Consider the following 15,071-nt stretch of genomic DNA (forward strand, 5'->3'; position numbering starts at 1 on the left):
AGTAACTGCATGTCAAAAAATTACTTCTTATAAAGACGGTAAAGTGACAAACACACCAATGCACATCCTGAGTTTTGACCTTTACGACTTGCCTGAAACCGTCGAGGTTGGAATAATTTCATGCAAAATCAAAGAGTATGTTCCAAACCCATTACAGTGTAAAAACTGTTTTAAAATTGGGCACACAAAAAAACACTGCAAAAACAGCCCGACATGTGAGGTTTGCTCATGTTCAGTTCATGATCCACAACTTTGTTCAAAAATTCAATGCACTAATTGCAATCACCCACACCGCTCCAACAATAAAAAATGTCCAGCATTGCTGCAAAGAAAGGAGGTACTAAAATACAAAATAAAAAACAAATGCTCATTCAAAGAAGCACTCCAACAAATACATCGTTTGAAATACCAACTGAAACATTGGAAATTGCCATAGAAGAGCGGCGAAAGAGACTGCACCTTACCAACAAAGAAAATAACAACACCTCATCCACCGTTACGGAACAAAACGTCAATGATCATCAACCTACAGCAATTAACAACAAAACAACAATTTCTACCGAAACAAAAACACACACAACAAAACCCACCTCAGATAATTCGACATCTAATATTAACAGAGATACTCTCTCTGTTAATTCTCTGTTAAATAAAACTAAAACAATCACACCCCAATCAAACACACTAGCATCTAATACCGATGTAACACAAAACAAAAAACCAATCTCAAACAACAACTCATCAAACCTCAACGAACCGCATTCATCTTCTCTCAATATCTCTAAAGACATCTCTGAAGAAACTAACAACTTCTCTCTTAATTATACCCCAGCAAAAATAATAGGCAGAAGATCTGAAGTACATGACAAAGATGATATAGACATGTCTAATTAATCTTTTATAGTACGTTTAGATTTGAGGGATCCGCTCGGCTTTGGATGTCAATTCCGTGGCGTATGCGTCAAACGAAATCCAGTCGATTTTGTTTGACATACATATGTGCTATGGTGTTGGCATCCAAAGACGAGCGGATCCCTTAAATCTAACGTATTATAAGATACATTCCTTTTAACATCTCCACATGGATAATTTTAGGATTATTCAGTGGAATATAAAAGGACTTGTGAATAATTATATCGATCTTCAATTACTCCTAAAAGATTTCAATCCACAATTCGTATCTTTACAAGAAACCCACCTACCACACAACTCACAACTTATTGCCCCCAAGGCTTACACCTCATACACAGCAAATAAACCTGAAAATACCACAGCGAAAAGCGGCGTTGCAGTATTGATTAAAAATAATATACCCCACAAAAGGATTTTCAACAATTCAAGCATCTTAAACATCGTTTTGGAAATTTCTTTAAACATGAAATTTACCATAATTTCTGTCTACATCAACCCAAATGAACCTTTTTCAGTATCTGATGTACAAGATATTTTTGCTGACATACATACGCCAGTGCTGTTCATCGGTGATGTCAACAGTTGGAATACCATCTGGGGGTCTATCAAGAATAACTCCAGAGGTGTAATATTGGAAAATGCTCTGAATATCCAAAATTTATGCGTAATTAATGATGGCAAACCCACCCATCTATCAACTTTTGGGACATTTACAAATATAGATATCGCATGCTGTTCTCCATCTCTCCTGCCGTTGGTCCAGAGTTACACCCTTGAAGATCTTTATGGAAGCGACCATTATCCCATTACTACCAACATCAATTTCGGTTCTCCCTTCATTAAAGTAAAACCATCATATAAATACAACCTAAATAAGGCTGATTGGAGCTCCTATAGGTCAAATGTCAATAACGAATTAGTCACCAAAAATCTTAATGGGAACCCCAACAAAGTAAATGCCATTATTACTAAAGCTATTCGCAAAGCTTGCAACAAAAATATTCCCATTACTAAACACACCTCTAAGAAATATGTTCCATGGTGGAACAGTATGCTAAACTATCTTCGCAAGAACAAAATAACTATCGCAAGCTCAGAAAATCTCCGTCCTCCGAAAATTTAAAATTATATAAAAAGGCCAATGCGAAATTTCGATACGAATCAAAAAAGGCAAAGGCTATCTGCTTTTACAATTTTTCCAATACTATAAGCCGTGATATGCCTCTTAGTCTTGTATGGCAAAAGGTGAACAAAATGACCAAGAAAAGTGTGAATCATATTTTTACAACAATGGAGTCCAATGGGGCTCGTATTACCGATCCAGTGGAAATTGCGAACCATTTTGGCAACAAATGGTCAATGGAATCATCCAACAACAACTTTTCGGTGGAATTTCGTTCTGCTAAAAGTGATATTCCCCACTCTTCTTGCAATACACCTTCAAACAAACATGCAGCAATTATCGAATCAGCGATCACACATATAGAACTTGAGTGTGCATTGAAGAAAGTGAAGGGCATCACCCCAGGGCGGGATAATATTTCTTATCCTATGATACAAAATTTGCCTGACAGCACCAAATCTAAATTGATACATCTATATAATTCAGTATTCGATACTGGTATAATCCCACACTCATGGAAATCTGCAATTATTGTACCAATACCCAAGCCGCACAAAACTAAGACAAATTTTTCATCGTATCGACCTATTTCCCTACTGCCTTGCCTCTCCAAACTATTAGAACGTATCATATCTAACCGTCTGTCATGGTACCTCAATATACGTAATCTGATAGCCGCTAATCAAGTGGCTTACAAAGCTAATCAAGGCTGCATCGATGCACTCCTACATATAGATTTTTATGCGACCAAAGCTATTTCTGCCAGAAACCATGCATCAATTTTATCTATTGATTACGAAAAGGCATTCGATCGCATAGGTATGCATATCATTTTGGATTCATTGTCATCTTGGGGTGTAGGTGGCAAAATATTCAACTTTGTAAAATCTTTCCTTAGTGGGCGCTCCTTTCGCGTCCGAATCAACAATTACCTCTCCGACCAATTTACGTTGGACAATGGCATCCCACAGGGTTCTCCTTTGTCCGTTATACTTTTTCAAATCGCGTTCAACCAGATTAGCAACATCATAAATAAGTTTCCTAAAGTTTACCACTGCCTTTACGCTGACGACCTTTATATTATGAGCTGCAATAAAGACAACAATGCAACCAACATTCAATTTTCCAATATTATCAACGAAATTAGTACTTGGAGCAACGTGTCAGGTGCCAAAATATCTTCTACGAAGTCATCAATTCTTCATATATGCCGAAAGCACAATTGTACACCTGTACCCATATCCACAAGTGGTTTAAATATCCCATACGTCGATGAACTAAAAATCTTGGGTGTAATTTTCGAAAAAAAACTATAGATGGAAGCAGCATATTATTAAGCTGAAAAAAGATCTGTTGGCTAGGTGTAACGTAATCAAGTACCTGTCCTCCAGAAGTTTTGTACACATAAACACCCTAACCCATTTAGTCAAAACTCTGATTCTGAGTAAAATCGACTATGGTTTATACCTCTTTGGCACCAGTCCCAAATCTACTCTAAAGCAAATTAAAGCAGTCTACCATGACAGCATAAGATGTAGTATCTATGCCTACAGAACTACACCCATTAACACGTTACTCATCGAATCTCGGATGCCATCCCTAGAACAAAGAATCGTTGATGTCCGGAACCGTTTGTTACCAAAAATCTTGTCTTCTAAATCTTCCATCATTGATGCAGATATTTCAAAAATTTTGAAAGCAAAAAGGACTCCTAAAATTCCATCGGTGTTATATCTATCTATAATGAATAACGTTCTGAATTTTAAAAATAAGCTATCCAGCTATAAAATTAAATACCCAACGTGGATGTTTTCCGAAAAACAATGCAATATATCTCTAAGCTCTCTTGGAAAGAGTATAACCCCCAGCGATATTTACGCACAACATTTCCAACACTTTTGCACACAACATTCTGATTGGAAATTTATCTACACTGATGCTTCCAAAACATTATCCACATCATCGTATGCAGTAGTTCCTGGGGGGAGTTTGCCGTTCTCCTACCAGGCGCGTCTTCCCGGGTGGCGGATGGGAAGGGGGTCACTGCAATGTGCGAAAGCGAAATCGTCCTAGGGCAACCAAAGACGGGGCCGTTTCCGCACATTGTGGGGACTCTGGGGGTCTTTGGACCCCCCGTGGACCAAAAACTGGATCGGGGTAGTCCCCTTAAATAATTAACTAACATGGGTAGAAGAAAAAGAAGGACTAAAGTTACGGTGCAGGGAGTTAATAACCCAGTACCGGCGGCAAGTGTTGGTGTGACCACAAGCCATGTGTCGTCGAGATCAAGTGATTGTGATCCGGCTGTTTTAGGTGTGGATGCCTTGGCACCTACAGCTGTACCTGCTACAAGTGCATCAGTTTCTAACCCCAAAGTTGACGACTCGGCTTTTCGTAAGGATCATGATTTGACCAGGGCTGGTGAAAGCCAGTCCAAGGCAGACAGGACTGCAAGTTTGGGCGGGGACGACCCTAGGACGTATCTCAAAAAAACTATCGACGACAGTTTAGAGAGACAGAGTAGGGAACTCCTCGACCAGCTGGAAAGGCTTGTGCCGGAAGAAACCACTGAGGACATGCTCCCGGAGGAACTGCTGCACAATCTTACTCTGACTGACGATGAGCTGGACACCACGGTGATCCCGGCCAAGTCTACACGGGTAGATTGTTGCAGCCCTGAAGAAAGGGGGAATAAGCCTGGTGACTCAACCGGAGGCAAGTCGTATTCCGACTGATCCTGTGTCGGCACATGCCGACAAAAAGCTTGAAAGGCAGGAGGCGACGGAAATGATGTCCGACGACGGGGAATCGGTAGATGACCCGAAAGCGGACAGCTGCTCAAAGTTTGCCTCGGCCCGCAAAGCATCGGATGCGAGACACTACAAGCGTGCCGTATCCTATCTCCGCAGGTTTGTAGGGAGAAATGCAAACTTGCATTCGGAGAGGGAGGTCCACCTCATCAAGGGCAAGTTGAAATTTATGAGGAAGTTCGAAAGAATGTACCCTCGTAAATTTCATCGCGAATTCCCGGTGGAGAGGATCTTCCTCCCGGAAGACGTAGTAGAGAAGGCAAAGCCTGCTACCTCCGGTAAATGTGCTGCGCCAAAATCTTCTTCTTCGAAGCCTAACCCGAACCGAGAGGTAAAGAAAAAGGCTATTGAGAGCACCCCTAAGCCAACAGTCACCCCTAGTGGTGATCGAGCGGTAAAGGACTCTGCCTCAAAGCCCGATTCTGCTCCAAAAGGCAAGGGTGACGCAATCGAAGATGCTGGTCTCAACAGGGAGAGGGCTGGACCAGCTAAGGAAATATCGTCTTCGGGTGGGGAGAACAGCGCCTCGCAGAGTAAATCTGTGAAGCGTGTGCGCTCCTCTGAGGGTCCGCAGCCTTCAGCCAAGAAGACGATGACTTCTCAGCTGATCGAACCATCAACCTCGTATGCAGCGGCCGCTGAGCGTGTGACCAAGGAGAAGCAACTGAGTACGGAGAAGGTTTCCGCCTCTTCTGGAAAAGTTAAATCCAAGGTACGCGGTCAAAGGCGCAATAAGCCATACGGTAGACCAACTGCTGTGACAGACGATGGCCTGCAAATAGCAATCATCGACAGAGCTGATCCAAATGGAAAAATCAGCGACAGTCACTGGTTGCTATTTGAAACTGGTCTTCGGGCTGCGATAGTTTCTGGACCGGAAGATCCGGAAGACCGTCAGCTTGGCAGCGCCTTCTTGCGTAAGGGTGTCAAGGTCATCAACTGTATGAATGAAAGGTCGCGAGACTTTCTCGTTCGGACAGTGAGTGGTCTTGGTGCTCTGTGGGAAGGAGCTGATCTGGCGGCTGTCTCCCTATCGGATATCCCGTCCAGAAAGGTACTCTCAGCGTGGATTCCCCCACCTACGGTAAGCAAGGAAATCCTGCTGAGAATGCTGAGGTTGCAGAATCCCAATCTCGTTACAACAGGCTGGACTGTTATTAGTCTGGTCCCCTGTAGCGAGTTGGGTGGCTTAGTGGCCAGAGTGGCGGTTGACCCCCCTGGGGAGTTATACTTAAGAGAACGTGAGGGAAAGCTGAATTTCGGTTCAGGATGGGTTCGGTTTCGACTGAGTCCACCTCACGAAAAACAGTAAGGGTAGGGAAGCGGCAAAGGCTGCGCATACTGCAGATTAATCTGCACCATTGCAAGGCCGCTGCCGCTGAACTGCTCTTGTCCCTCACGAACTCTGAAGTAGACATTGTCTTAGTCCAGGAGCCTTATATCTATAAAAATAAGGTTTCTGGACTAAACAATGCCAACTTCGACGTCTTTGCCGCGTCCGAGGGGGACAAGGTAAGGACTTGTATAGTAGGTAAAAAGAGTTTAAATCTAATCTTTCTATCTAATTACAGTAACGGTGACATATGCACGGTCAGGATGGAGCATAGAGAAAGCAAGGCCACGCTGCTGTCATCTATATATATGCCTTTTGAGGCCCCAGACCCACCCAACCAGTGTGTCCGACGTCTGCTTGACGAGATGATGGGTACCTGTAACGTAATCCTGGGTTGCGACGCAAACGCTCACCATTTCCAGTGGGGCAGCAAGGACACCAACAAGAGGGGTGAGTCCATATTCGATTTTATTTTATCTTATAATTTACGGATATGTAATAGGGGTAGTGATCCAACGTTTAAAATTAGGAACAGGGAAGAGGTCATTGACCTAACCCTTTCTAATTTAGATGACTCTGTCCTGAGGAATTGGAGGGTATCTAAAGAATGTTCCTTTTCGGACCATATGCAGATATTCTTTGATGTCTCTCTGGACAGAGGTCGCCAAATTCCTTATAGGAACCCACGAAGGACAAACTGGGACAAATACACGGATCTAACGAACTCGCAACTAACTCCTAATATTAGTACGGAAACAGTTGATGACCTCAATGGAACCGTAAATAAGCTCACTGATGTTCTTCTTCGTTGCCATAAGGAGTCCTGTCCACTAACATATCCTGGGAGGAAATCTCAACCGGTGTGGTGGAGCAAGGAGCTTGGCGAACTTAGGAAAAACACTAGACGACTGTATAACAGGGCGCATGAGACTAAACTCGATATTGATTGGGACTCCTATAAAGTGAGTTTCAATAAATATAAGAGTGAAATCAAGCGGGCAAAGAAAACATCTTGGGTTAACTTCTGTGAGTCGGTAGAAGGAGTTAACGACGCAGCTAGGTTTCGACGACTACTCTCCAAGGACCCCAAATCCATTGGAAGTATCAAGAAACAAGATGGTGCGTGGACAGACTCCGCCACTGAGACTCTTGATCTCCTTGCGGAGACCCAGTTCCCAGGCTGCAATGATGAGGATACTGTCAACAATGAGCGTGACGACTTCCGAGTTCAGGAGCCTTTGGATTTGGTACTCATTGACAGGGTGGTCAACAGAAGTAGAATTAAGTGGGCGGTCAGCACTTTTAAGCCTTACAAGTCTCCTGGGCCGGATGGCATAACGCCGGCGATGCTACAATTTGCATCACCGACCTTATACCAAATCCTGGAGGAGATTTTTAGGGCGTGCTTGACTTTCTCTTTTATACCGGGGCTGTGGAAGGAGGTAAAGGTAACTTACATTCCCAAAGCGGGAAACCTAGTCACTCTGCACCTAAAGACTACAGACCCATAAGTTTATCATCCTTTCTCCTTAAGACACTCGAAAGACTGATCGACCTGGAGATAAGGAGTCAGGTAGACACCGTCTCTATAAGCAACTCACAGCACGCCTATGTTAAAGGTAAATCTGTTGAGTCTGCCTTGCATGAGGTGGTCGGCTTCATTGAGAAAAACATGGAAGACTCAAACTTTACCTTGGCTGCCTTTCTAGACATAGAAGGAGCTTTTAACAATGTAAAACTTGAGTCCATCAATCTCTCACTGAAGAAAGTTAATGCACCTGAACCCCTAACGTGCTGGATTAATAATATGCTTCAAAGCAGGATTATAAATTCTAGCATTGGGGAGGTAAAAATAAGGAAAACAGTGACTAGAGGCACCCCTCAAGGAGGTGTGCTCTCGCAATTACTGTGGCTCCTTGTTATAAACAATATTTTGATGGAGCTGGACAATCAAGGTATCAAAGTTGTTGCTTATGCCGATGACGTGGTACTGCTGATTTCCGGTAAATTTCCGTCAACCATTTCGGAGCTTATGCAGGGAGCACTATCGACTCTATCACGCTGGGCCAAGGCTAATGGCCTTGGGGTTAACCCAACGAAGACGGAACTGGTAATGTTCACAAGAAAGCGTAAGCTCGGCGCCTTTGTTCCACCAACACTGGATGGGGTGCAGCTCCAACTCTCCCCCGAAGCAAAGTACCTTGGCACAATCCTTGACTGTCAATTGCGATGGCATAGGAATGCTGAGGAGCGGGCGAAGAAGGGAATGATTGCACTTTATTCATGTAAGAATTCCATTGGGAAAAGCTGGGGACTAACTCCTTCGATTATACACTGGCTGTATAATACAGTGGTTAGACCCATCCTATCCTATGGTTCTCTCGTTTGGTGGCACTCATTGCGTCAAAAGTCAACATCCACTAAGCTCGATAAGGTACAAAGAGCCGCCGCAACTCTTATTACTGGAGCTACCAGGAGCACGCCACAGGCTGCACTGAACGCAATGCTGAACTTAAGACCACTGAGTATCAGCATTAAGTGTCAGGCAACCAGGAGTGCCCTGCGGCTTCATGAACAGGGTCTTTGGCGTGGTCGTACCTATGGGCATGGGTGTATCCTGAATGAATCAGGTATTTTTGTGAACCATTGTGGCAAAATAAGTGACTATATATCACCAGTCTTGAGATTTGACGATATAGAAGTCATTATACCTAGTAGAGACGACTGGAACCGCAGTAACCCCCCTCTGGGCGGTCTGGCTATATATACAGACGGCTCCAAGATGGAGGAAGGTACCGGTGCCGGTGTCTACTGTGAAAGTCTATCACTTGAACGCACATACAGGCTAGACAGCAACTGTAGTGTGTTCCAGGCTGAAATCTTCGCGATTTGGAAGGCGGCGGAATTGATTAAAAGTCTGGATGCAGAAATCTTTGAACCGGTGACTATCTATGTGGATAGTCAAGCGGCTCTTAAAGCCATCAAATCCTGTAACATCAAATCCGACGTCGTCCTCAAGTGTAGAGCAGCTCTGGATGCGCTAACTAACGGCTTTCGGCTATGTTGGGTACCTGGACATCGTGACTACCAGGGTAATGAAAAAGCAGATGAATTAGCTAGACGAGGATCACAGTCCGCTGATCTAGCTATCACTGACTCTATCAAACCACCCATCTGTCACTTTTTCCAAAAAGTCGAAGCGTTCTCTGACGAAAGAGCCAGTGAATTGTGGCGCAATGAACCAAGGTGCATTGTGGCAAGATCCATATGGCCGTCTCTGTCAGCCAAAAGAACGAATTCGTTGTTGAACCTGAGCAAAGCGGAAGTGAAGGTAACGACGGGAGTCATCACTGGACACTGCTATGTCAGGGCCTTTACCATTAAATGGGATAGGGATGTTAATGACTACTGCAGACTCTGTGAGGATGAGGAGGAGTCGGAGTCGATCGAACACCTCCTGTGTCGTTGTCCAGCTCTGGCTCGTAGACGACACAGACTAGTGGGTGTTCGTTTTCCGCCGTCTCTAACCTTCTACTCAACTGTGGAACCTACTGTAATCTGCAACATCGTTAAAAATCTAAAGTGGCTGGGACAGCGCAACCTAAACGCGTAACGCTTTGTCTTTTCGATTAGTCTGCCTACCTTGTTTTCTTATCTGTTTCTTAGTTCTTTTAATTCTTTTTATTCCTTTTTATCTATTTATTCTATTCTATCTCTCTTATCTATTCTTATCTCTCTCCACTTTTCTAAAGGATGATCACAATGGACCATAAGGTCTCCGAGTGGCGCAGTCACATTTAGTGGCTGCACATCCTCTAACCTAACCTAACCTATGCAGTAGTTGATTCCTATGGAAACGTATTATCCACAAAAACTCTCATGGACATTACATCCATATTTACAGCTGAAGCCGCTGGTATCATTGAAGCCATCAACATAGCACTATCATCGAAACAAAAGACTATCATTTTTTCTGACAGCCTGTCCGTGCTGAAAGCAGTTTTAAACGTCTCTAACACAAATTGGGTCTCCGTGAATAAAATTCGAGACTTATTAACAGATAAACATAACATACAACTTTTTTGGATACCAGGTCATGTCGGCATCACAGGAAATGTACACGCTGACACACCCGCTAAGTATGCATGTACAGCACCTTTAGTGTGTGAAGACATCGTCGAAAAAAATAGATTTGAAAACTCATATAGAAACTGAACTTAGATCTATATCGAAGCACAACAACATGCTCTTCAATCATTTTCATTATAGCAACATCAATCCCAATCGCATTAGCCCTAATTATCCAACCAACGTAGAAAAAAGAAAAATACGAATGTTCTCCAGACTTCGTATGGGCCACAATATTGCCACACATCAACACCTTCTTAACAAAAACATCGACAACAAATGCCCAAAATGCGGTTCCATTGAACATATGCTGCAATCATGCAACGCATTCGCAAATCTTCACCATATATTCCTCAATAATAAAGGATTAGAAATTCTTAAGTCACCAACTTCTGTTAACATTAATACTGTGTATAACTTTATAACAAATTCTCGCTTCATTATATAACAAAATTATTCTCTAATTTGTAATTAGTATTATTATAAAAGCGCTAGCTGATGGCCTTAGTAGCCAATGCTACCTTCTTTTATTAACTTTGTATTTACTACTAGTTAATGTAATAAATAAATAAATAAATAAATAATATACGTATTAAGGATGTGTTGTCATACCCATATATAACATCCCAGATTATATCACAAGGTGGGCAATTTCAAAAGCACATACCTGATAGTAGCATGGATATATATCACTTAATGAAGTTGAAACTGTTAAAAAGAAATAATCCATTATTTCTTCTTTGCTGTATGTTTGATTAGGATCAGGTATCTGCAAAGATAACAAATAAGATTCAGTTATACTTTTCACATGGTAAAAAAATGTACCTTTAATAACATCCATCATGAAAAGAGATTAAAAGCATTGTGTATGATATTTTTAATTCCTATCATATTAAAAGAGGTAAAGTGCTGCCGACTAGAAACTTGAAAACGTTGTTTCTGCTTATTAGGTTACAACAGAAATCTTATATATGTTTTTGCGACAGCACTAATGTAATACTAAAATTATCATAAATCCATGGTAGATAATATAATAATAATAAAAAGTAATTCTTCTATTTAATTATATTTCTTACCATTATTGCATGCCAATCTGAACTATTTTCAAATTTATTCACATCCGATTTGTTAGACCAATCGATGCGATAACCATCAGCTTGACCATCCACAGTTGTGTTAATGGGTGTATAATCTTTGGAAAGATTTTCCGTTGGTACTCCATCCTTTGATTAGAAGTAACAAATTATTTAAAATTGCATACACTCTAATCAAAGAACAATAACAACTTACAAGTAATTTGAAATTGTTCAAAATAGGCCTTAAACATTCAGGATAATTAGGCGATTGAGTGATTGGATTTCCCATTAACTTGATTTCATTTGCTTTAATCTTCTCTAAATCTCGATTTAAACGTATATATGATTCAATCTGAAAATTAGGAAAATTTTGGAGAATATATCAGTTATAAAATTTAATATTCTATACAAGTTTGATCATTATAAATACAACAATTTAGATAATACATCTCACAATGTTAATAACAATATGATTAGTTAAGTCTGGAGTATTCTCTATTAAAAGAGAGTAATGTTTACAAAACGAGATCTGACAGTGTTGCAAAATTTGCTGATAACTACCAATATCATAATTTTATAATAATTACCTTATTATCCCTTAAATCCAAAAGCGTAAATTCAATACCAGCAAACAATTTACATGGTGACATTGTTGTAATTCCATTATCACGCAATACTATACCGTGTATGTGTCGAAAACGTTCATCGTTACGATATATCAAATCGAAAATACGTTCCAGTACACTTCTGTTACCCAAATTCACAATTACGTCGAACAATTCACTATGCTGGCCGAAACGGGACAAATCCAAAACACCCCTTTCTCCATCCAAGCTATCCATGCGATCGTAAAGTTTATTTAAAGTTTTTGTTATTTGATTAATTGGAGATATTTGGCCATATTTAAATTCAGCAACATTAAGCTGAACTTGCAGTTGTATCGTGTTTCCATTTGGCATTACAATTCGTAAATTCTTTTCGAATAGTTTATCTAAGGCCGGTTGGCATTGACGAACCAAAAAACGATCTTCATAAGAGCTACGCTATTTCACAAAAATAAAATTAAAAATAAAAAAGTATACTTTTTTTCTTTGCAAAAATGAAATCTTACCCTATAAGCAACTGGATACAATTCTTCGCCTTCAACGGCTTCATATAAAGCATTTAATAAATCCTGTTTATCCTCCATGCTCAACGATCTGGAATTGTGTTCCACGACAATTTGATGCCAAACAAATCCTTGGCTCATAAGCTTTGTGTCGTAACTTTTACATTTCGAATATGATAAGGCGTTTGCATAAGATATTTCAATACTCATATGATTGGGGAAATGGATGACTTCATCTGAAAATATATCAATTATATCCCAACCGTGGTGCAATGGTATGCACACCCGCCTTGCACGCAGATGGTCGTGGGTTCGATTCCCCGGCCAAGCAACATCAAACATTTTTCAACGGTGGCAAAATAACCATCAGTAATGTTGGCGACATTTCCTGAGTATTTCAGCCTTGTAAAACTTCTCTACAAGTGGTGTCGTAGACACGCCGTTCGGACTCGGCTATAAACAGTAGGTTCCATATCATTGAGCTAATATGAATCGGGTGTACTCATTATATGAGAGAAGTCTCCCTTGTCCCGCCTGGGATGTTTGTGGAACATTTATATAATTATCCCAAAATATTTCACAACTACAGTTTAACAAATAACACTGTGCAACAAGGTTTCTTTGCGGTGGAGATGAAAGCCCTTAGTGAGTATATTAAGAACCCAAAAGGTCAAGATTCTGAGATATCGCGCGATGATTTTTTTGAATTTTCGCCTATGATGCTTGAGAAAATAGCTTTATATCTCTGTTTGCCGTTATTGTAGCTTCGTTTTGAGATTACATGACATGGTTATCGCTTATATTGACATGTGGGATGTATCTGTATAACTCAGAAGTTTGACCCACGGCATAACTGTCCTTCCGGGTTCATAATATTAACTTCATCCACTTTCATCGGCAAAAAGAATATTTCACCCACCAAGCTTTTTAAAAACGGTTCAAGAATACGTTTTAGCACCGAACTCAGGTAAGATGCTGTCAAAAAAATTATTTTCCCTGATTGGCAATTTTATTAGCTTTCTAATGGTATACATATAACCTTAATCGGTTACTTAAAATCGGTACAAAATCCGGGTTTTATATCGCTATATCCGGTTCAAAATATTAGATAACCGGATCTATTCTCCAAGAAAATTTGTCATTAACGTGTTCAGGATATCGGGAGCTATATATGGTAAATATTTCAGATACATCCCAGATGTCAATATAAGCGATAACCAATGGGTATGTATGTCTACCTACAAATACATAACAAATAACGAATATACAGAAAAACAATAGTTTTTTTTCTGAGCAAAAACCGGGTAAATTTCAAATAGGACAAAGAAAACGTGACAATATCGATTAGTTGTCAATGAGAACCGTACCTAAAATTCTCTGAGCAATATTTTTGTGGAATATTTGGATGCTGTAAAATCTCATTTTGTGGTACTTTTACTACAGTTCAAGAAAGAAAGGACGAAAAGGACATGAAAGGAATTGAGTTAGAAGAATGAAATTTTCTACAAAAAGATTCGCCATTCGATTTGACTGAAGACATGTAATCTCAAAACGAAGCTACAATAATGGCAAACAGAGATATAAAGCTATTTTCTCAAGCATCATAGGCGAAAATTCAAAAAATTCATCGCGCGATATCTCAGAATCTTGACCTATGAGGAAAATTCCTTTTTGGGTTCTTAATATACCCACTAAGGGCTTTCATCTCCAGAAGGAATTTTCCACCGCACAGACCTTGAGTTCCAATTTGTGGCACAGTGTAATTATTTGTTTTTTGATATTGGTTTTGAATTTTGATGAATGCAAGAACTTGGCGATTATCTTTATTCTTTGGCCACCCAGGCATCAATTATGATCTATTATAACACGACTAGTGTTAGTTTGGACATGCACATCCGTCTTATTTGCTGAATGAACGGTGATCAATATATAGTGTAAATGTTGGCGACATATCCATGTAAAACTTCTCTACAAGTGGTGTCGCAAAACCGGGGATTTAAGACAGGTGTAAATTTCGCCTACGCGAACAACATTGTCATTTAAATCGTAATTTTACTCAAAAAAGCCGTTCGAATGCCTATATGTATATCTCGGGAAGAATACAGCAACAAGATATATACGACATTGGAATATGTATAAACACTCTGGTTTCTTCGAAGTTTGTTGGTACCATTATTATAGTATTGGTGTTTAATATATAGTGGACTCTGACTTGCTAACTGCAAAACTATTTTAATAATTAAACTATTCTTGTCCAGTGATTTGATTTTATGTGCGCCAACCGATTCAAAGTTAATATGCAAGCAATATGTGGACAATCCAATACTAATAATTAACAAGTACTACTTACCTGGACATTTTAATGAAGACATTTTTAATTCGAAGTCCTTAAAAACTTAAAAATGTATCGAATGAATTTAGTTTTTTAATTTGTTTTAGTTTCGTTTGATGTTCGTTCCTCACGCTTTTGTTTACGAATGAGTGTGAAATATAATAACCGACTACTTTGTTTACGAATGAGGACATATTAAATTGATAAACAGCTGATCATTACACGGCACGATAATCAAGGTAGATGCAT

The 15,071-nt window shown here is 40.2% G+C and overlaps 2 protein-coding genes across 3 annotated transcripts in view; one reads left to right on the forward strand and one right to left on the reverse strand.

Moving 5' to 3' along the window:
• Positions 1 to 15,071, reverse strand: part of nxf2 (nuclear RNA export factor 2) — a 28,130-nt gene that overhangs the window by 10,521 nt on the left and 2,538 nt on the right. Inside the window, exons 1-6 of one of the 2 annotated variants that reach the window (XM_073983151.1) lie at positions 14,841 to 15,003; positions 12,494 to 12,726; positions 11,970 to 12,425; positions 11,597 to 11,734; positions 11,383 to 11,529; positions 10,974 to 11,075 (exon numbers count right to left, since the gene is read on the reverse strand). In XM_073983151.1, the coding sequence (XP_073839252.1) occupies positions 10,974 to 11,075; positions 11,383 to 11,529; positions 11,597 to 11,734; positions 11,970 to 12,425; positions 12,494 to 12,726; positions 14,841 to 14,862 (1,098 nt within the window). In that variant the 5' untranslated portion in view covers positions 14,863 to 15,003. Of the gene's footprint in view, positions 1 to 10,973; positions 11,076 to 11,382; positions 11,530 to 11,596; positions 11,735 to 11,969; positions 12,426 to 12,493; positions 12,727 to 14,840; positions 15,004 to 15,071 lie in introns of those variants that run through there. The other variant, XM_073983152.1, reaches the window with a different exon arrangement.
• On the forward strand, positions 4,823 to 10,657 carry LOC141402261 (uncharacterized). The gene is made up of 3 exons (XM_073983164.1): positions 4,823 to 6,357; positions 6,417 to 6,628; positions 9,931 to 10,657. The coding sequence occupies exon 1, from the start codon at positions 4,823 to 4,825 to the stop codon at positions 6,155 to 6,157; it is 1,335 nt and encodes a 444-aa protein (XP_073839265.1). The 3' UTR covers positions 6,158 to 6,357; positions 6,417 to 6,628; positions 9,931 to 10,657.

The sequence above is a fragment of the Musca autumnalis genome, unplaced genomic scaffold (assembly GCF_047663935.1).
Source record: "Musca autumnalis isolate F117 unplaced genomic scaffold, ASM4766393v1 scaffold_4, whole genome shotgun sequence".
In the NCBI taxonomy this organism is placed as follows: Eukaryota; Metazoa; Arthropoda; class Insecta; order Diptera; family Muscidae; genus Musca; species Musca autumnalis.